The sequence below is a fragment of the Protomyctophum bolini genome, assembly GCF_963924005.1.
Source record: "Protomyctophum bolini genome assembly, chromosome: 1".
In the NCBI taxonomy this organism is placed as follows: Eukaryota; Metazoa; Chordata; class Actinopteri; order Myctophiformes; family Myctophidae; genus Protomyctophum; species Protomyctophum bolini.
Window position 1 is genome coordinate 3,497,236 of NC_137862.1, and position 23,924 is coordinate 3,521,159.

General features: G+C 45.0%; 1 protein-coding gene across 1 annotated transcript in view; it reads right to left on the reverse strand.

Annotated features, from left to right (window-relative positions):
• The window catches only part of sbf2 (SET binding factor 2), a gene marked incomplete at its 5' end in the record, with an annotated part of 64,115 nt that extends 40,580 nt beyond the window's left edge, over window positions 1-23,535 (reverse strand). The window contains 8 exons of the mRNA XM_080762484.1: window positions 9,648-9,775; window positions 11,113-11,308; window positions 15,084-15,157; window positions 15,788-15,960; window positions 19,346-19,638; window positions 20,714-20,884; window positions 21,055-21,067; window positions 23,504-23,535. Coding sequence (XP_080618610.1) covers window positions 9,648-9,775; window positions 11,113-11,308; window positions 15,084-15,157; window positions 15,788-15,960; window positions 19,346-19,638; window positions 20,714-20,884; window positions 21,055-21,067; window positions 23,504-23,535 — 1,080 coding nt within the window. The remainder of the gene's footprint in view (window positions 1-9,647; window positions 9,776-11,112; window positions 11,309-15,083; window positions 15,158-15,787; window positions 15,961-19,345; window positions 19,639-20,713; window positions 20,885-21,054; window positions 21,068-23,503) is intronic.
• Between the last annotated feature and the right edge of the window lie 389 nt (window positions 23,536-23,924).

Genomic DNA, 23,924 nt, shown 5'->3' on the forward strand with positions numbered 1-23,924 from the left:
TTCATCATAAAGGAAGGAAAAAGGGAAAAGGAACATATACAGTGAGGGGAAAGGGGGATTCAGATTTTACGGGGGCCAGCTATGGAGGACAGCTGAAACAGAAATTCAGTCACAATTAAGACTACTTCCGAAAGCAACGTTAAGACACAATATTGTATACGACGTATGTGCAGAAATGCAGTTAGGGATGCAATGAATAAGTAGAATGGATTATGTCTCTGAAACAGAATGTAGAAAGAGGATTAGCAGTGTGCTTCTCACAGTACATCTTGTCAGTATGACTCTGGGTGGGTGGTAATCGTTCCTTCATTCCCTATCCATCTGACTCAGCCCCTGCATTCCCTCTCTTTCCCCTAAGCCTGCATTTCTCTGACCTCCAGACTCTGCTGTGGTTCTCTTTACAAAAGGTTCATATAATACAGCCCAGATACACAGTAAAATCATTAGTGTTAATATTAACTCAAGAGTGTACAAAATGGAACCAAATAAGAGCCTTATGGTTCCAATTGTATACTCAGTAAACGCCCACCACATAAAACACAGTAATTTGTATCCCTGTAGTTGAAAGGGGTCGGAATGAACCATAACATGTAATTCATTATGAAAGGCTATTAAAAACAAACATGCTTGGTTTAAAATTCCTTACAATCAAACTTGAATTATGCCCGATGCAGAAGTGTCACGATGACTTAAACATTAATTTGGGGAATGTGTATTCGTTGGCCTCATCTAAATTCATGAAATGAAATGGCTGGGCTAGACATTTTGTGGAGTGGATTAGGACAAGATCAGCCTGAACTAATAACAGTTTCCTAGTTAGCTTCTTTGGGGTGCCAGGTCTGCTTTGGGGTGCCAGGTCTCCTTTTGTGTAGCAGCCAGGTGGTATGAAGAAAATATGTCAAAGGACTCAATAAATCATACAGAACACTTAACGTTTTTGGAACAGTCTTGTATTGAATGCCCAGGTGGGTTACTGTACAACAAGCACATTACAAAATATATATATACACAGTAAGTCTTCATCCCAAACATGCAAAATTTCAAGTGACATGGCCGCCCCAATGCATTTCCAATGGAAGTCACATGGTTTGACACAACATTTGTTGTAAGGCTTTCGGCTGTGTTTTGACTGCCCCCCCCCCTCCTCCCTCTCATACAACAACAATGTTGTGTCAAACCATGTGACTCCCATTGGAAATGCGTTGCGAGCTTGCATCAGTAAACAAGTCTCATGCATCAGCTATACAACAATCTGTGGTGAAGGTGTGAGTGACTCGCAGACTAAACCACAGCTGATCCACTGCAGTTTAACAACATGGCAAATGCAGATACAACTGGTTCCAGTTAGGGCGTCTAAACGGTCTATGCAATGTCTTCCTCTAATACGCAAGGAAACCAGCGAGGGTTGGCAGAGCCGTCTCACATTGGTCCTGGAGAGTCACAGGTGATCATAGGCGGACTTTGAACTTGACGCGTGCGCGATTTTTTTTAACCTTTATTTTATTATTTTAGCGTTTTTACAATGCCCTAACCCCTAAAAATGAGTTATTTAGGTAGTACAGCAGCTCACACACATACACACATGCACTACAGCCGTACAGCGAGTCATCATATCATGATAAGAGAGATGATTACAAACTACAGTCAGAAGCCATAAGTTAAGTTTGGAGAAAAAAATTAAAAAATATATTTTTTCTTTTTTGCCAGTGCACCCCCTGTACCCCCCCCAAAATCCGCCCATGCAGGTGATGGTTGGCAAGGAGACCTTCACGTATGACTACATATTTGACCCAACAGCTTGGTTGGCAAGGAGACCTTCACGTATGACTACATATTTGACCCAAGGAGACCTTCACGTATGACTAGGTATTTGACCCAACAGCTTGGCAAAGAAGAAGTCTTCAGTAGTTCTGTGGAACCCTTGTTGAGTGGGCTTTTCAAAGCTAGACCTTCTCCTTGGGTGGAACTACACGTCTACTCAAGAGAATGATCTGTTGTTGTAACTTTGGAGGAACAACTCTCACCGCACTCCTTCCCGGAATTCTTGTTTGAAGCGCAGGGTAGGTTTAGGTTGAGACTGGCCCATGGACTATTCACATCACCATGGTACAGGCAGGGTGTAGGGTAGGTTTAGGTTGAGACTGGCCCATGGACTATTTACATCACCATGGTACAGGCAGGGTGTAGGGTAGGTTTAGGTTGAGACTGGCCCATGGACTATTCACATCACCATGGTACAGGCAGGGTGTAGGGTAGATTTAGGTTGAGACTGGCCCATGGACTATTTACATCACCATGGTACAGGCAGGGTGTAGGGTAGGTTTAGGTTGAGACTGGCCCATGATGGACTATTCACATCACCATGGTACAGGCAGGGTGTAGGGTAGGTTTAGGTTGAGACTGGCCCATGGTGGACTATTCACATCACCATGGTACAGGCAGGGTGTAGGGTAGGTTTAGGTTGAGACTGGCTCATGATGGACTATTCACATCACCATGGTACAGGCAGGGTGTAGAGGGTAGGTTTAGGTTGAGACTGGCCCATGGACTATTCACATCACCATGGTACAGGCAGGGTGTAGGGTAGGTTTAGGTTGAGACTGGCCCATGATGGACTATTCACATCACCATGGTACAGGCAGGGTGTAGGGTAGGTTTAGGTTGAGACTGGCCCATGATGGACTATTCACATCACCATGGTACAGGCAGGGTGTAGGGTAGGTTTAGGTTGAGACTGGCCCATGGACTATTCACATCACCATGGTACAGGCAGGGTGTAGAGGGTAGGTTTAGGTTGAGACTGGCCCATGGACTATTCACATCACCATGGTACAGGCAGGGTGTAGGGTAGGTTTAGGTTGAGACTGGCCCATGGACTATTCACATCACCATGGTACAGGCAGGGTGTAGGGTAGCTTTAGGTTGAGACTGGCCCATGGACTATTCACATCACCATGGTACAGGCAGGGTGTAGGGTAGCTTTAGGTTGAGACTGGCCCATGGACTATTCACATCACCATGGTACAGGCAGGGTGTAGAGGGTAGGTTTAGGTTGAGACTGGCCCATGATGGACTATTCACATCACCATGGTACAGGCAGGGTGTAGGGTAGGTTTAGGTTGAGACTGGCCCATGATGGACTATTCACATCACCATGGTACAGGCAGGGTGTAGGGTAGGTTTAGGTTGAGACTGGCCCATGATGGACTATTCACATCACCATGGTACAGGCAGGGTGTAGGGTAGGTTTAGGTTGAGACTGGCCCATGGACTATTCACATCACCATGGTACAGGCAGGGTGTAGAGGGTAGGTTTAGGTTGAGACTGGCCCATGGACTATTCACATCACCATGGTACAGGCAGGGTGTAGGGTAGGTTTAGGTTGAGACTGGCCCATGGACTATTCACATCACCATGGTACAGGCAGGGTGTAGGGTAGCTTTAGGTTGAGACTGGCCCATGGACTATTCACATCACCATGGTACAGGCAGGGTGTAGGGTAGCTTTAGGTTGAGACTGGCCCATGATGGACTATTCACATCACCATGGTACAGGCAGGGTGTAGGGTAGGTTTAGGTTGAGACTGGCCCATGGACTATTCACATCACCATGGTACAGGCAGGGTGTAGGGTAGCTTTAGGTTGAGACTGGCCCATGGACTATTCACATCACCATGGTACAGGCAGGGTGTAGGGTAGCTTTAGGTTGAGACTGGCCCATGATGGACTATTCACATCACCATGGTACAGGCAGGGTGTAGGGTAGGTTTAGGTTGAGACTGGCCCATGGACTATTCACATCACCATGGTACAGGCAGGGTGTAGGGTAGCTTTAGGTTGAGACTGGCCCATGATGGACTATTCACATCACCATGGTACAGTCGGTACATCGGTCAGAATATACAGACAAGGAGAGTTCCGTTTAAGCCTTTGTTTTCCTTTGCACAGGCAAGCATTTGATTTGAGCAAGGCGGTGGTGAGGCTTCACGGTTATAGTTTTTACTAAAAAGACAAGAGAAACATAATTATTATACAATTCAACAGTGCATAAACAATAGACAGACAATTAGGTACCTAAAACAATAATTAGACTCAAGGGGGAGGGGGGGGGGTACTACCACTGAGGAGTACACAAACAATGGGAATTACAAACATTCAATATTGTCTAATATAAGTTACTGATTACTGTATTTCTATCACTAATACTAAAGTGACTATGTGCATTACACACATTCTCTATAGTTTCAGGAAAACAGATTAGGATTAAATGTATCACAAATAACCAATAAAATGCAATATACAAATCATGAACAAACAACTCACTTCAGTGACGCATAACCAAGGCCTGAGTCTCCAGGGCAGGTGGTGGAGTTGTTACTGCTGCTGCTGCTGACAAACAATGACTGCATGGACTGCCTCTCAGGCAGTATATATAGCTGGCCACTGATTGGACTGCCTCTCAGGCAGTATATATAGCTGGCCACTGATTGGACCAGGCACTCAGGCAGTATATATAGCTGGCCACTGATTGGACCAGGCACTCAGGCAGCTGGCCACTGATTGAGGTGTGAGTGAGAGCAGGTGAGATCACTGATTGAGAGGGAGTGGCAGCAGGAAGCTGCCACACAAACACACAAAGCTGGGCATAGGGGGGGGCTAGCGCCAATCAAAAAGTTCAAATAATGGGTCCGGGCAGTTAGCTCAACCGTCTGGGCACAAAGGCTGCTGAGCCAGCCTGACGGCGTGCCACGGGTTCGACTCCCGATACCGACGGCATTTGCCGCACGTCTTCCCCACCATCTCTCTCCCCATATTCTGTCAGTCTACTTTCAACCTATCAATGAAGGCAGAAAATCTAAAAAATATATATCTTAAAAAAAAAGAAGAAGAAAAGTTCAAATAATGAAAAAGTTCAGACAAAATTATTTTACTGTTCCATTGTGTCCAATCTGTGACAGTTTCCTCAGTTATAGCTGCTTTGAAGTACTCTCTCCTTTTGTGTAGCCAGGTAGTGTGAAGATATTACAAAGGACTCAATAAAAATATCTTGTATTGTCTTGTACAGTCTATATTGAACACCGTTTGCTCCATCACCTCTAACCATGTTTATTAAAACGGTTTTAGAATAACACAGATTGCTCCATGCAGCACCTTCCTCTTTCCACTGCTGATCACGTCCAGTAAGAAAAAGTAAGAATTAAGCAATATCGGCAAGTTAGCTGAGGGTGTTATTAAAATATTTAAAAAAAATCACACCCGTGTAAACCGAGAGGTGCAACTCCCCCCTCTCTCTCATTACACATGAGGTATTTGGCACCTCATGTGTAAATATAAAATCAAATATAGCCTATAATTGAAACCTGCTACTGCAGTGATTTTCTCCTGTGTTCAATGCGTTTCTGTGTGGACACATATCTTTGTCGTATGGGCAGGGATTTTTATTTATTTTAAACGGACGATGAAAATATCCATTTAGGAAAAGATCCATAGCCCCAGGCCTGATTCTCTCACACTGAATCACACACACCTGTAGCTAAATCAGTTCTGAGCAGAGGGAGATCGTCAATAGATCTAGAATCACCTTGTCATTATCCGAAAGTAAGTTAACCCATTCTGAACGGGAACCCGTTTTGGTGTAGGCATCATGTTATGCTTTAGCTATTGAAAAATAGCAGATCTACAAGCTAATAGCGCGCCACCGAGTGGCGCGCTATTAGCTTGTAGGTCTGCTATTTTTTGAAAAATCGAAGAACGACTGACGTTTTTAGAATCTGATCTCAGGTCAGAATGGGTTCATCAGACCAGTGTGTGTCAGACCAGTGGAAACCTCGTATGAATCTGATCTCAGTTCAGAATGGGTTAAGTATGTAAGTACTGTAACGGAAGTAACTAAGTAGGTCAAAGTGGCTTACTGTCGTTATACGAGCCCCCACTACCGCCGACAGAAGGTACAAGCACCCTGCAGAGAGCTACAGCAGTTAACATGTTTGGAGAGGGAAGAGTTTTACTGGTGAAATTCCAGGGAAAAATGGTCTCTGAGGGCAGATTCACACTATGGTCCCAAGTGTGAAATTGTGAATGCTGCGTATACTGCTCCTCCCAGGGCGGATCACCGGAACGTTCCTCATGGGACCGCATGGAGGTAGTCTCGGGAGAGATTGAAGTGTACTCGGATACGGATGGATGAATACAGTTGAATGAAGTGTACTCGGATACGGATGGATGAATACAGTTGAATGAAGTGTACTCGGATACGGATGGATGAATACAGTTGAATGAAGTGTACTCGGATACGGATGGATGAATACAGTTGAATGAAGTGTACTCGGATACGGATGGATGAATACAGTTGAATGAAGTGTACTCGGATACGGATGGATGAATACAGTTGAATGAAGTGTACTCGGGGTACTGAAGAATCAAGGCCAATGTGAATCATGGCCAGCGAGGACCAGGCAATTTGAGAATAGTTGGAATCAAACTGATTGAAAATATCAACATTGACTAGTACACTTCATCTTGAGAGAATAAGGTATTTCCTGAGAAACAGGGAGAGACAGTTTGATAAGGTTTGGGCTGCCCCTTGTCCATTACCTGAGTAGAAACGATTAATAGACAGGATACCTTTCTGTGTGGAGTTTGCATGTTCTCCCCGTGTCCCCTAGGGTAGGTACCCTCACAAAAACATGCAGTAATCCTGGTCTCTAAACTGCCTCCACCTGGCCAGCCGGGGCGCCTGATGGAGGGGAAAGGAACTGGTTGGAATAACGTGTTCCTTCCACGCGCTACGTCCAACCAGGGAAACTCCCCCCTGTCAGGTGTAAAGGAGCAACTTGGACACTCAAGCATGAAGGAAGCATGAGTTAAGTCCGTTGCTCTCCCCAGGTTGGCGGAGGGTGTGTAGAGCCCAGGATCACAGTAGATGATTGACACAGGGGTGAAAAATGGGTTACAAAATCGTGGGATAAAAAATATATAAAAAAAATAAAAATAGACAGGATACCATTGATATGGTTGACTGTACGCCATTTTCTTTCTTTCATGTTTTCCATGAGCTTTCTATCATCTTATTATATAGTATGCAGTGTCACTGAGCAGTATGGGTGGGAGAGGGTTAAAGGAGAACTGACACGCCCCTCGGGAGCTAATAACTGCTATCAAACAATGCTATCATGATTCTGACGTCAGACTGGCGAAAGCTTTCCCCAACGACTTCTATGCGGGCTCGCCGGGCTTGGTGGCCGTGGTAGCATAGCAACTTATGCTACTATTTTGGTGTCACATTTAGCTTGAATACTGGGTGAAAGTCTCATTCAAAAAATTAATTTTTCGCAACATTGTTCAGGTGAACTGTGTGTTTATGCTTGTTCATTGTAATAATCAATATCGCTATGATTATTTTATTTATCGCCGCGTCGCTCCGCATGACAACATACAGTCTAGCCCGTCTCAGATGCAGGCTGCACACACACGGACGGACGGACGGACGTATAGTCTCTGGTCAGGTCCCCGCATTGAACTGGGCATGTGTGTACGCACACACACACACGGCTATAGTGCATGACAGCGGGGAAGAGAGCTACAGACGCCCGAGGCAGATTCCGTGCCATTGCGTGTGTGTGTGTGTGTGTGTGTGTGCGTACACACATGCCCAGTTCAATGCGGGGACCTGACCAGAGACTATACGTCCGTCCGTCCGTGTGTGTGCAGCCTGCATCTGAGACGGGCTAGACTGTATGTTGTCATGCGGAGCGACGCGGCGATAAATAAAATAATCATAGCGATATTGATTATTACAATGAACAAGCATAAACACACAGTTCACCTGAACAATGTTGCGAAAAATTAATTTTTTGAATGAGACTTTCACCCAGTATTCAAGCTAAATGTGACACCAAAATAGTAGCATAAGTTGCTATGCTGTGTGTGTACACACATGCCCAGTCCCCCGTAGAGGCTCATGATCTCGTCCGCAAGACTATGCCTCGGCATAGCGATATTTATTATTACAATGAATACAAACATAAACACACTATAGTTCACTTGAACAATGTTGTGGTAACTAACTACGGTATTACAGAGTGAGAGCGAGGGTGTACATGTCAGCCTGCGGCTGAGAGGGGAAAAGAACAGTAGTCGCGCTGCTCTCACAGCGGCCAGACAACAGCAGACCGTCCGTAGTCGCGACTGTCGCGCTGCGGGGCCGAGAGGTCTCAGAGCGGGCAGACAGGGGTGTTGGCGACCGGGGGAACATGGGACTCCAGTCCAAAATTTGCGCTTGTGCTGCAGTTCCCCTAAAAAACCCCACGCCAACCTCAATTGCATTCAAACTAAGCATTTCTGGCGAAAAAATAATTTTTTTCAATTACATTTATAGCCAATATGACGCTAAATGTACCGTCAAAAACGCTAGCCTGACCTATAGCCACTTGTTGCTAGCGCCGTAGCCCCGTTTCAAACTGTTTCAAACTGTTTTCAGTCAGACCACGTGATGTGCTGTACCACCCATATTAATTTCGGGGCATGTCAGCGGACCTTTAAGGGATTTCTTTGTCTTTTTTGTCTTCATTTTTTTCTTTCATTTTGTTTCATAAAAAAAGTATTTCATATCATAATGTTTGTAATAATTTATAATCTGTTCAATAAAAACATATTTGACAAAAAATATCTTAATCTAAGGCTATGTCGGTATCAGCTGAGCAACAAGGGTGTACAGTATATCCCCCTTATTAAAGGTTGCTAGACCAAGAGGTGGCCGGTGGGTTGTTGAGATGGAGCACCACACCTACCTCCAGTACGTATTGCACATCTTTAGCTACCCGTGGCCATTTTCCGTTCCATCGTCTAAAGCTGGATTCAGAATGTTGCACAATTGGTCTCGCGGTTAAATTTCGCAACACCATTTCGCTGCTTGTGCTTTGTATAAGTTAGTGACTAAATGAGACCTTTTTAACCCATTCTGAACGGGAACCCATTTTGGTGTTGGCATCACGTTATGCTTTAGCTATTGAAAAATAGCAGATCTACAAGCTTGTAGGTCTGCTATTTTTGAAAAATCGAAGAACGACTGAGATTTTTAGAATCTGATCTCGGGTCAGAATGGGGTTCATCAGACCAGTGTGTGTCCAGTGGAAACCTCGTGTGAATCTGATCTCAGGTCAGAATGGGTTAAATGGCAGATCAGCAAGAGAACGGACTGAGGTTTACCTGGAAGGTTGCAGAGCGAAGCTGCAGGCCTTCTAGAGGTTTACCTGGAAGGTTGCAGAGCGAAGCTGCAGGCCTTCTAGAGGTTTACCTGGAAGGTTGCAGAGCGAAGCTGCAGGCCTTCTGGAGGTTTACCTGGAAGGTTGCAGAGCGAAGCTGCAGGCCTTCTAGAGGTTTACCTGGAAGGTTGCGGAGCGAAGCTGCAGGCCTTCTAGAGGTTTACCTGGAAGGTTGCGGAGCGAAGCTGCAGGCCTTCTAGAGGTTTACCTGGAAGGTTGCGGAGCGAAGCTGCAGGCCTTCTAGAGGTTTACCTGGAAGGTTGCGGAGCGAAGCTGCAGGCCTTCTAGAGGTTTACCTGGAAGGTTGCGGAGCGAAGCTGCAGGCCTTCTAGAGGTTTACCTGGAAGGTTGCAGAGCGAAGCTGCAGGCCTTCTAGAGGTTTACCTGGAAGGTTGCAGAGCGAAGCTGCAGGCCTTCTTGCATGTTCTGCTGCAGCTGGTTCTGGAGGCTGATCTTCTTCTCCTTGGTCTGGGCCGACACCGGGAAGGCTCGGATCACAACTTGTTCTCCCACTATTTAGACACACAAGGAAAGAATAGACTCTGGAAACCACAAAGGACTGGAAACACTCCGTATAACCACACGTTGGAATCTTTATTTGCATTAACAGTGTACGGTGGTCTGTGCTTTAAAGACAGTCTGGGGAGAGAGAATCACCTAGTGCTCTGGTTCTCAAAGTGGGGTCCGAGGACCCCCAGGGGTCCTTGAGGGAGTTCCAGGGGGTTCTGGGGACCCCCAGGGGTCCTTGAGGGACTTCCAGGGGGTTCTGGGGACCCCCAGGGGTCCTTGAGGGAGTTCCAGGGGGTTCCGGGAACCCCCAGGGGTCCTTGAGGGAGTTCCAGGGGGTCCCCCAGCTAAATGATAGTTTGGAACCAAATGGACCCTTTATGGTTCTGTAACTCTGAGAGTGTACAAATGGAACCAAAATGTTAAATTAACATTGATTTTACAATTTAAATTGGGATCTCAGAGATATAAATGCCATTAAATGGGGGTCCGTAGACTAATGCATGTCAAACTGGGGGGTCCTCGAAATTAAACGGGTTGAGAATCACTGCTAGAGCCGTACAAATCTCCTCTTATGGGGGTCCCTGGCATATCTCTTCAAATGGGGGTCTGTGGGCCAATTAGTGTCAATTTGGGGGTCCTTGGTCAAGAGGTGCACACACATCCACAAATTGAAACGGGTGCAGGATCCAAAGAAACACTGAGAAAGGAGATCCTCACAACGTTATAAAAGCTCCAAAAATAATTTATTGACAACAGAGCGGACAACAGAAACACAACGTTTGGGCCTGACATATTCGTCAGGTATGATGTGTGGATCTCCTCTCTCCTTTATCAATTTGGGGGTAAGCTAAGCAAAGCAAAGTTCTTTGTTTACCCAGGGAAGTGGACTAAACCAAGGACTTGTTTACAGCCAGGCCCTGCTCATAGAACATTTCATGGTAGAGGTTCAATGCCTTGTCCAAGGGCACTTCAGCGGTGGTAATTTTAACGTGCCGGTCCGGGGATACGAACTATAGCGACCTACCGATATCAAGACCGCTCCGCAAACCGTTCGGCCACCGCTGCCCCTAATGGGTCCTTGACATGAAAGTTTGGGGACCACTGACCTAGTGCTCTGGTCCTCCACTTTCAGTTTAACCACTTCAACACAACAATACAACAGCTATTTGAATATTGCCGATCTACAAGCTCACAATACCTCGCATTCATTTACGACTCAGCAGCACTCAGTTCACACGGGTGTGATTTCTTTTAACTTGTATAGGTTTCCCCGTGTCAAAATATTTTCAGATGAGGGCCTGCGGCCAAATACCAACCAAAAGGTTGGACCACCACTGACCTAGTGGATCATGAGGGGTGCCTTTGAAGATGATCCGGTACGTGGTGAGAAAGAGGGCGCCCTCTGCTGGCAGGATGTGTGGCCCCCCCAGCAGGCCCCCGGTGGCTTCCTCCCGGCCGTCGGCGTCTAAAACCACCCGCAGGAACTCGGACACAAACTCCTCCCCCGGCAGCAGCGCCGGACGCAGGATCTTAGGCTGTCGGTGGAGAGAAGAGGAGAATCTCATCAATACATTTGGAGCAGAACATGACATACAGTAACAGCACAGTATGGTGGTAGATGGTGCATTTATATAGCGCCTTTATCCAAGGCGCTTTACATAGATTGTGCATCACATTCACCCATTCACACACACATTCACACACCGATGGCAGCGGAGACCATGCAAGGCACCAACCAGCACATCGGGAGCAATTAGGGGTTCAGTGTCTTGCTCAAGGACACTTCGACATGTGGACAGGAGGAGGAGCCGGGATTCGAACCGCCGACCCATGGATCTTTGGACGACCTGCTCTATACCTCCTGAGCCACAGTCGCCCACATACAGTACAGCATGGTGGTAGATGCTCATCACAAGTTGTCTGAACCCAAATGGACATCTTGGCATTTCTGAGTATGTTTGCCCAGCAGTCAAAATACTCATCCTCAATCACTTTCATCTTATAATAATATGGACTAATTCAGGAAGAAATAACCTGCACAATATGGTCTTATTCAGAAGCATCACGTTAAATTCTGTTAATTTTGTTGTTTAAAAAAACGCTGATGGGCAAGAGCATGGTTTCTACCCCCCAGGAATCAATATTATTAACCCATTATATACTGCACAACATCTAGTGGAAACTGAACCTGCACATGACCAACACAGACACACACACACAGACAGACAGACAGACAGACAGACAGACAGACAGACAGACAGACAGACAGACAGACAGACAGACAGACAGACAGACAGACAGACAGACAGACAGACAGACAGACAGATACACAGACAGACAGACACAACTGCTGACTTGCCAAGACAAAGCAAGAAATCATGCAATCAATCATCAAGACTGTGATTCGGGATTTGTGTAAAAACTGATCTGTCCATCATTCTAATTTATCATAAATTGGTCAATCATTGGTTTCCTAAGTATTGCAACAGACGGGAACTTCCTCCTGTGTATCTATATATATCTGTAGAATTAGCCAACGAATTCCCAGAACATTTGCTTTCATCACATTTACAAAGAATTCAGCTCAGCATTCCTTGATTGTGTCACATATGTACAGTATATAAATACATACGGTATAAATTCTCAGACAGAAGTTGTTTTTTCTTCTTTTTTTCCTGTATATTTTTGCAGCAATGGAAGTTAACCCCATAATAATAACCCTACTGTATAATACTTTTTAAATAAATAATTACTTATTTGCCGATGTACAGGCTCACGGGAGGTCTTCCCAAAATAAGAATTCCAGGGTTACATGCGTAGAGCCTCTAAACTAATCAATGCACACATGTACAGTATGTTAACCCATTCTGACCTGAGATCAGATTCATACGAGGTTTCCACTGGACACACACTGGTCTGATTAACCCATTCTGACCTGAGATCAGATTCTAAAAAGGTCAGTCGCTCTTCGATTTTTCAAAAATAGCAGACCTACAAGCTCGTAGCGCGCCACTCGGTGGCGCGCTACGAGCTTGTAGATCTGCTATTTTTAAATAGCTAAAGCATAACATGATGCTAACACCAAAATGGGTTCCCGTTCAGAATGGGTTAAGAAAAGATGGAAGCCTGTGTTCTGTGCAATCTCAGTCAGTAGAGCGATATTCAGTTGCATCGTCATTACAAACAGAAACCTGGAGACATGCTAGATCAGTCCCAACATTCCTCAGCACAGTGAGCGTCTGTCTGGGAGCGCCGAGGCTTGGCCAGAAGATAATAAGATTTGGATCTGGCCTTGAATGTGTCCCGTGTGGGACAGATTGGGGACCAGGACAGAGGAAGTCCCACATCACCTCAACAGTAACACAGCTTCCAGCTGCAGGGTCTCTGTGTGTCACACAGCCATGTGTTACAATACATGTGTTCACACACAGCTGCTAACGTTGCCTTGCACGTTAACACTGCCTCACAGCGAGAAGGAGTTTACATGTTCTCCCCATGTTCACGTTAACACTGCCTCACAGCAAGGAGGAGTTTGCATGTTCTCCCTATGTTCACATCCCTTCATGTGCTCTGGTTTCTTCATGTTAAGAAGATACTCCGGCCAGTGTGCTGACCAGACCTATGCCCTGGCGCTGCCCACTGCTCCGAATGGTTAGAATGGGTTCATTGCAGAGAACCAATTGCCCACAAGTATCATTACTATAATTATGATATCATTCATTATCATAATTATTACCATCACCCAGTTCTATGGCCAGAGGCAATGTTGTCTACACACCACAGCAGTCAACATGCTACTTGCAGCCAGCAGCATGTTGTCTACACACCAGAGCAGTCAACATGCTACTTACAGCCAGCAGCATGTTGTCTACACACCAGAGCAGTCAACATGCTACTTACAGCCAGCAGCATGTTGTCTACACACCAGAGCAGTCAACATGCTACTTACAGCCAGCAGCATGTTGTCTACACACCAGAGCAGTCAACATGCTACTTGCAGCCAGCAGCATGTTGTCTACACACCACAGGAGTCAACATGCTACCAGCAGCACACCAACGAAGCTTACGCCCCACGTCTAAAGTTAGCCTTCATACAGCAGGCCAGAACAGTCTAAAGTTAAGCCTTCATATAGCAGGCCAGAAAAGTCTAAAGTTAAGCCTTCATATAGCAGGCCAGAACAGTCTAAAGTTAAGCCTTCATACAGCAGGCCAGGACAGTCTAAAGTTAAGCCTTCATACAGCAGCCCAAGACCAAGGGCCAGGACAGACCGCTCACCATCACTCCCAGGATGCTCCCACGGCAGTACGGGCATGGTGCGTGTTAGCCCCGCGAGTCAGAACCCAATGGTAGTGAAGTTTCTGATGTTTAAGACTTCATACCAATGGGTCCTGTTCCATCGCTAACCTGCTACCTGGTACACAAACATAAATAAACATGAATACCTTCGGAAACGTCGTCTCTGCGGCGTTTGAGTGATTCTGATCGTTTGAGTGATTCTGATTCTGAGAGCTATAACATACAACGGAAACCGCTGCGAATTCTCCTGTGCCGCGGAAGCCGTTAAGTATTTTTAATCTGTGTTTGACCGATTTGGAAGCTTCGATTCCTCTCTTCCTTCCATGTTTATTGACACCTCATTGTATTAATGAAAAAAAGTACATGACTGGATAACAGGAGCTCCTTGCATAAGAGGTACACTGTAACATGCCAGATAAAACCCATCACAGAAACACCATGTTGCTTTAAACCCGATATAATATACACTTTCAAACTATTGATGCGTTTTAGACAAACAGATTAGACATATTATTCGCTGAATTGCGCGTGTATGTGTAATTGCAACTCAAAGCCCAGTCTAATAAAGTCTTGATTTATACTTGGTTGCCGATTTATCTCTATAGCTCACGGCGCAATGCGCTGTGAGCTTGTAGATAAGCAATATTCAGTGTGTGACACTTGTTTCCACACAGCAACTATCTTACGCAAAGACCCGCCCACACCTGCCTCTGATTGGCCCTACTACTAGTAAAGAAACACTAAGGGGGCCGCGGGGCGCAGAGGAGTGGGGGACGTGGCGGGGCATTCTCACATTCTAAAACAGCTAGAAAACCCCACTCCGGCAGCGTGTCTCGCTAGCCATTAAGACCCCCAATCCACACCTCATCCGGGGGTTCGATTCCCGCTGCCACCATTATTTGTACCAACAACCAGTAACCACAAACCACAGATTTTAGACCAGTTTGTGCCGTTTTAGACCACTTGCACGCAGTATAGTATGAATCACCCTCATGGCACTATAGTCTGCTCACCTTCTGGATTGGAGGCAGCCTCCTGCTCTCCCGGTGCACGGCCTCCAACGTCTCCATCTGCATCGCCACGATGCCTGTGGGTTGACAGAGATTTACCACAGTGTTACATTCATACACATCATACAGTCATACATACATTCATACAGTGTTACATTCATACACATCCAGCATCGTTTTGGGCCCAACAAATAATTAGAAAGAAGGAAAAAACTTGAACTATAAAGTGTTGTACCCTTCCCTGTTGTTCTTCTTTTATGATTATTTGTTCGGCCCCAAAAAAATGTGTTTATTGTCATGATTTGAATAAACCACAGCATATATTATATTTACAGATTTCAAAGGGTAGCTCCCATGTCAGGAGTTACCCTACACTACAGTATCAGCTCAGGGGTCTGTGCTATAATATGTGCTTAGATTAGAAATAAGACATATCCAATTTAGTATGAGCTTCATTTGGACGGAGTTTGAGGTGAAAAGCGTTATATTGTGTGTCGCATAGCTGAGAGAAATAGGACAGCGACAGAGTGTGACGTCATCAGCTGAGGAATGAATTCAGGGCACAGCTTGTGCTACAGTAAGAGTACTACTGTACCTACAGTAAGAGAGTACTACAGTACCTACAGTAAGAGTACTACAGTACCTGGGATCATTACAGTAAGAGTACTACAGTACCTGGGATCATTACAGTAAGAGTAGTACAGTACCTGGGATCATGCTGTGGAGACTCTTGATGTGGTCCTGGGTCACGCCGCTCTCAGTGCACACCTTGTCGATGAAGCGAGCGATGAACCGGACCACAGAGTTGGCCACATCGCTGGTCTCAGAGTCCTCGAAGCCGCTCTCTGTGTCAAAGCTCTCTGCTACACTGCCCGCAATGCTGCAGAACACACACAGTCACACACACATCAATGCTGCAGAACACACACAGTCACACACACAGTCACAATGCTGCAGAACACACACAGTCACACACACATCAATGCTGCAGAACACACACAGTCACACACACATCAATGCTGCAGAACACACACAGTCACACACACAGTCACAATGCTGCAGAACACACACAGTCACACACACAGTCACAATGCTGCAGAACACACACAGTCACACACACATCAATGCTGCAGAACACACACAGTCACACACACAGTCACAATGCTGCAGAACACACACAGTCACACACACAGTCACAATGCTGCAGAACACACACAGTCAGTCACACACACATCAATGCTGCAGAACACACACAGTCACACACACATCAATGCTGCAGAACACACACAGTCACACAGACACAATGCTGCAGAACACACACAGTCAGTCACACACACATCAATGCTGCAGAACACACACAGTCACAATGCTGCAGAACACACACAGTCACAATGCTGCAGAACACACACAGTCACAATGCTGCAGAACACACACAGTCACACACACATCAATGCTGCAGAACACACACAGTCACAATGCTGCAGAACACACACAGTCACAATGCTGCAGAACACACACAGTCACACACACATCAATGCTGCAGAACACACACAGTCAGTCACACACACATCAATGCTGCAGAACACACACAGTCACAAACACATCAATGCTGCAGAACACACACAGTCACACACACATCAATGCTGCAGAACACACACAGTCACACACACATCAATGCTGCAGAACACACACAGTCACACACACATCAATGCTGCAGAACACACACAGTCACACACACATCAATGCTGCAGAACACACACAGTCAGTCACACACGCATCAATGCTGCAGAACACACACAGTCACACACACATCAATGCTGCAGAACACACACAGTCACACAGACAGGAATCAGTCTATTGGGAGCAGTGAGGTGATTGATAAGTGATTGATAGGTGACAGGTGATTGATGGGCACATGGAGTGTTGTCTCAGTAAGGTGATTGATAGCTCAAAAAGGTCAACCTCCCAATTGCCCCTTGCTGTCCCCTAACGACCCAAAAAAACAAAGGCGACCGGGCCTTCTCAGTAATTGCCACCAAACTCTGGAATATTCTCCCACTACACATCAAATCCAGCCCAACCATCGACAGTTTTAAATCCTCCCTAAAAACTCACTTTTTCTCCATTTGCCTTCAGCTCCTAGTCCTGTGAATGTTTTAAACCTTTTTGTAATCAGTAGGCTTTTTTGTTGTTTCATGCTTTTTAAATGTTGTAATATTGTATTTTTTCTTATATGAAGTATTGCTAAACGTTTATTTTAATTTTGTATTTCATGATATAATTTCTTTATATGGAAAGCACTTTGGGTCAACTTCTGTTGTTTTTAAATGTGCTATATAATATAAATAAAGGTGACTTGACTTGGTAGGTGATTGATTGTCTCAGTAAGCTGTGAGTAGACAGAGATGAGATGTGAAGATGTATTACTGAACGCTCCCTCCTGATCGCTCGATCCCAGCGTTCTGCGGTCTGTTATTTCTTGATAACAGACCAATGGAAGTGGAAACTTGTAAGCTAATAAAGCTTAAACTTAATGGAGTAATTGTTAAGTAGCCATGAAATAATTGTGGATAATATACAGCTTTGTGTCGTATTGGTCCTGCTCCAGCTGAATGTGAACTATTACGCAAAGTGGGCTAATCTTCAGAAGGCTTACGTCGCTACACTATGCACGCAGAGCCAACGCTAGAATGAAACAGACTATTTATTTTAGCGGAAGCTTTAACGGCCTCAGGCTGAGGAAGGTCGCAAGAGCGAAACGTTGCTTCTTAAATAAATGCTCTTTGAACCTAGCAAGTGGCGGTGTGTGGGTGTCTCTCCTTTCCACTGTGTAGTTTATGAATTCAACACATTGTCAGTGACAATATGCCCGAGTAATGCCAGCAGACTGGCCCCAAGATGTCAGGATCAATCACTGTTCTACTGGCCACACAGTATGTTTCATACAAGACAACATACAGTACTGTACATAATATGCGTAGAAATCAATGAGTTGTAGTTCCTTACGACAAATATAGAAACAAAATTAACTATACAAAATATTTGGGAATACATTTAGAAATTTGGCATATGAACATATTTGGCTGTGAATATTCTGCAAAGCTCTCTTATAAGCTCTAATATAATATTTCCACCGGTGACTGGCTAGTGCTACCGTGGAGCAACAATCACAGATAATCCAGAAATGAATCCTTTGGCTTCAAATCACCACCTCGGTTTCTTAACCCATTCTGACCTGAGATCAGATTCACACGAGGTTTCCACTGGACACACACTGGTCTGATTTAACGCATTCTGACCTGAGATCAGATTCTAAAAATGTCAGTCGCTCTTCGATTTAAAAAAATAGCAGACCTACAAGCTCGTAGCGCGCCACTCGGTGGCGCGCTATGAGCTTGTAGGTCTGCTATTTTTCAATAGCTAAAGCATGACATGATGCCAACACCAAAATGGGTTCCCGTTCAGAATGGGTTAAAGAAAAGCCCAGGTTTGGCTCATTTTGCCGAAATCACTTTCACTTCTATTTTCTTTGGTCTCTTGTCGAGCGGAAAGTTGACAACAGCCTTGGAAGGTTTTAAACGTCCAAAGTGAAGTAGTAATGTAAGCGTTACTCCAGAGTGTTGTAGGACAACGTAAACCCACAGAACGGATGTGGGTTTCTGCATTATGGAAGGAAGAGCTGTGTTGCATTTGGCTATAATCGCAGCATATCGCGTACACTGTGACCGATGCCACATCCACCCACACACCCATCATCACCTTATTACTCCCAAATCAAGAGACTTAAGGCTTTCTCCAGATAAATGCTGTGATCCTTACAAACCTTACAAAACAAAGTCATACGATTTGTCACACACGTTACCGCAGTGAAATTTGTTCTACGCATTTGACTCATTTCTTGGAGCGGTGAGCTGCAGCCAAGGAGCGGTGAGCTGCAGCCGTGCCGCGCTCGGGAATCATTTGATTAGTAGATTTGACCCCCCAATCCAACCCTTTGATGCTGAGTGCCAAGCAAGCATTGGGTCCCATTTTTACAGTCTTTGGTATGACCCGCTGACCCGGGCTGGGGATCGACCCCCGACCTCCCAGTTTCAGGGCGGACACTCTAACCACAAGGCCACTGTCTGGTTAAACCTGCGTTGGTCAAAATGATTTATAAGTTGTACGGAAACAGGGGGTGCGGGCAGAAACCTTTGGGGACCTCTGCTGCCGTACAGTAACACATTCCCATCACGTGTTGCATTATGCTCCCATATTATCCTGACCTGTTGGTGACGATGCTGTTGCTGCCGCTCTCCCAGTCGTGGACGGGGGCGTTGCGGAGCAGCCGTATCTTGGAGGTGTCCAGGGGGACCAGCAGGTAGACCATGAGGCTGGCGTAGTGGATGGCCTGGCTGAACACCGTGCTCTCCTCGTTCTTCACCAGCTCCAGCTGCTTCTCCTTGCTGAGGCCGGGCCACGCCCGGAGCTGCTCTGCTGCCAGGTCCATGGCCGTGTGCTCTCCTCCGTCTCCTCCTCCTCCTCCTCCGCTGGCCGGGAGCAGAGATGGAGCATGGTCCTATGGGAGGAGAAACAACAAGACAACATGAATAAAGTCTAACCCATTTATTTTTATAACACTTTTATACTTTGTTGCAGAAAGGTGCCGTGGCCGAACAGTTTACGGAGCGGTCTTGATATCGGAAGGTCGCTATAGTTCGTATCCCCGGACCGGCACGTTAAAATTACCACCGCTGAAGTGCCCTTGAGCAAGGCATTGAACCTCTACCATAAAATGTTCTATGAGCAGGGCCTGGCTGTAAACAAGTTCTTGAGCTTATAGTCCAGTTACCCTGGGTAAATATAGTAACTTTGCTTTGCTTTGCCATGCAAAAATAACATCTAACAAATATCTATAGCCAAACTACAAGCTCACGTACGCGTCGTGTCTCGCGAGACCCGTTGTGAACAACTGGTATCACTAAGGATGCCTGGTCTCACAGGAGAGGAGATCATCCTCCTCCTCTCACAGCCTGATCTCCCTCATGCCCTCTGGGAAACGGTACAGGAGCATCAGTGCCAGGACAGAAAGGATGCAGAGCAGCTTCTTTCCCCAGGCAATCAGGCTCCTGAACTCTAGCCTCCCTGGCAGATACTAGGACATGAACTGTGATCCATGTTCCGTTTTTTTTTAATGGTTTTTATTCTATTAATCTTTTTTATGGATCCCTGTATAGTTTTTAGGACTTATTTATACTTATTATTGTCTTGCACTGATAATTTATTATTGTATGAGCCTGTGTTTGTCTTTTTTAACTAGGAGAAACGTAATTTCGTTTTTTTTTCTGCTGCTACAGTTGGAAATAATGACAAAATAAAGCAATCTTGAATCTTTAACCCATTCTAGACGGGAACCCATTTTGGTGTTAGCATCATGTTATGCTTTAGCTATTGAAAAATAGCAGATCTACAAGCTCATAGCGCGCCACCGAGTGGCGCGCTACGAGCTTGTAGGTCTGCTATTTTTGAAAAATCGAAGAACAACTGACATTTTTTTTAATCTGATCTCAGGTCAGAATGGGTTAATCAGACCAGTGTGTGTCCATGTGGAAACCTCGTATGAATCTGATCTCAGGTCAGAATGGGTTAATTACCTTGATCCTTGCCGTGATGCTGACTTTCTCCTCTGCAGCAGTGAGATACAGAGCTCGGATCTGGCTCTGCACCTCGCTGTAGAACGTGGCCTCCCAGAACTGTTGGTTGGTCCAGATGGGATGGTCCTGGACACAGGTGTAGGCAAACTGGTTCACACCGGGGGCCAGTTTCTGCAACGGCATGAGAGACATGACACAATCAGACAAACTGGTTCACACCGGGGGCCAGTTTCTGCAACGGCATGAGAGACATGACACAATCAGGCAAACTGGTTCACACCGGGGGCCAGTTTCTGCAACGGCATGAGAGACATGACACAATCAGACAAACTGGTTCACACCAGGGGCCAGTTTCTGCAACGGCATGAGAGACATGACACAATCAGACAAAACTGGTTCACACCGGGGGCCAGTTTCTGCGAAGGCATGAGAGAAATGACAAATATAAGCCTATTAAAGCAGAAATAACATGCATTTTAAAACTGTTTTAATTATTTAACATCATATTGTCTATGTGCAAAAGTGGAACTGAAGACTGAAGAACAGGAGGAATTATACAAAGTAGGGTGACATTGATGACATCACGATGAGGACAAAATCACTTGAACTGATCCTGAGAGCAATTTCCATTAAAGCACCCAGTTTGACATGACAGCCTGATTGTTCAAAATTGATTCTTTGTGGGGATAGAAAACACATATGGGAGCCCCAAAAACACAAAAGTTGAATTTTATGTTATAGGTCCTTTAAAACAACAGCATCTGGGCAACTGGATATCGCTTCATGAGTATATCTAAACTCTGGGACAGACAGGACTGCATTGAGTGACACTTACTGTATTAAACCAGTGAATTCAAAAAGTGAATTCAATGTCTTTAGGTTTCCGGTCATATGTTTTCAACAACTAACCCACACGCAGCAAATCAGGCCACTCCCTCTTTCTCTGTCTTCATGTGTTTACATTTTTAGTCCCAGTTCTGCCCCGGTTCGCGTTGATGAGTAAAGCACCTGCTGTCTGCAAAACATACCTCTCAACATGTCAGTGCTCGGCTAAAGCCATTAACCCATTCTGACCTGAGATCAGATTCATACAAGGTTTCCACTGTGGACACACACTGGTCTGATTAACCCATTCTGACCTGAGATCAGATTCTAAAAATGTCAGTTGTTCTTCAATTTTTCAAAAATAGCAGACCTACAAGCTCGTAGCGCGCCACTCGGTGGCGCGCTACGAGCTTGTAGATCTGCTATTTTTCAATAGCTAAAGCATAACATAATGCTAACACCAAAATGGGTTCCCGTTCAGAATGGGTTAAAGCCTACTACAGTTCCTGTACTGCAAGATTCTGGAGGCAAAAACATAAACACCACAGAGCAAAGCGCCAACTATTTATAAATGACCACTGACTGACCAGCCATGAACACCCACCCATCCACAACCAAGTATCCCCCCTTCCTTCTCAAGTCAAATATTCTGTTAGTCTGTTATTAGATTTAGTTTCTGATTTTTTGTTTCCCTCTGAGCCCGATGCAATAAAACACAGTTCTTTCCATTTTGACCGTATACAGTTTGAATGATCAGTATATGCGTGTCAAGATATTGTAATTATACTAGATAATTAAACCAAAACGGCTCATTTCCCCAGAGGCTTAAAGGACCACTTCACCACTTTTCAACCTATCTTCATGTAATAGGTCCTCACTAATAATCATGAAAAAACTGAAAAAAGTCTCATAGGAGGGCTGTGGGCAGTTTAGAAACAGTCTTCCAGTGACATCATCATTAGACAGATCTTTTTTTAAACAAGATTGTTTTTACAAAAATGTCAGGACTAGAAAGCCTGCAGTTTCTATTGGCTTGTATTCCCCATCGGTGATGTCACTGGAAGACGGTTTCTGAACTGCCCACAGCCCTCCTAGAAAAAAAAAATGCATTCAATTTTTTCATGATTATTAGTGAGGACATGAAGATTAAATGAAGATAGGTTGAAAAGTGGTGAAGTTGTCCTTCAAGGTGACTTCAAGGGGGTCAAAGCAAAGAGAAACCCTTGGTGTTGTTGGACAGCAGAGTATAGATCTATACATACAGATCTATACAGTATAGATCTATACATTAATATCCACTGGTAGAAATGATGGCCTCAGCCAATAATATGCAGCTGTTTGGCATCCATTCTATGGTCTCTGTCTGACGTTTACTATGGCATGGTGTGCTACAACTGGAGCCTAGAATTGGCTGCAGTCGGAGGGTTTTATTGGTATAAAATGTACGTGAAACACCTCAAACATCTGCTAAATCTACACAACTGCTATACTATACCATAATAATACCACCATGTGGGACAACAGCATTCCCCTCTTCTTTAGAGGGGGGGGGGGGATTATAGTACTTCCAGAAAAAACAAAAGATTCTGCAGATTCAGATTGTCATGACTTTTCAAGATGTTCAAGAATTTCTGAGGGGCTACGCTACGCACAGCTTTTTTGTGTCTGTGTGTCAATAGAACGTTATGTGTTCATTTGATTGGCTGAGCACGGAATGTGATGATGTATGAGCAGAATGGGCTGAAGCAACATCGGCTAAGGTCATTGGGCTAAGTTAAGCGTTAATATTGTAATATTACAATTTGTAATATTGTAATATTGGTGGCAAATAAATGAACACCTTTTTTGAGGGGCACCAGGAGCTTGTGTGTGTTCTGCCCATGATGTCATGCGTGTGGCCAAGTCTATGGACCTTGTATGACTAATAATCTTCCGTACATCAAAAGACAATTGCAAATGACGTACAGGTGGGTGACCTCATCATCATCATCATACATGTTCATCATGTTCTTTTAGGGCCGCTATCCCCTCCAACGTCTGGCTTTCATAAATAAGGTCATGTGGCAAACAAGTCTATGAACTTTTAATCCCTTTTGGTGTTAGCATTACGTTATGCTTTAGCTATTGAAAAATAGCAGATCTACAAGCTCATAGCGCGCCACTCTATGAGCTTGTAGGTCTGCTATTTTTGAAAAAATCGAAGAACAACTGACATAGAAGCATAGCCTTTTCAGATAACTGTCATTTTAAAACAGACATTTTTAGAATCTGATCTCAGGTCAGTAATGGGATAAACAGCTTTTGTCCCCCACAGCAGCTTCCAATGAGACCCTTTGACCAGGTGGAGGGCAGCAGTGTATCTCTAACTGATCCTGGGTCAGACAGA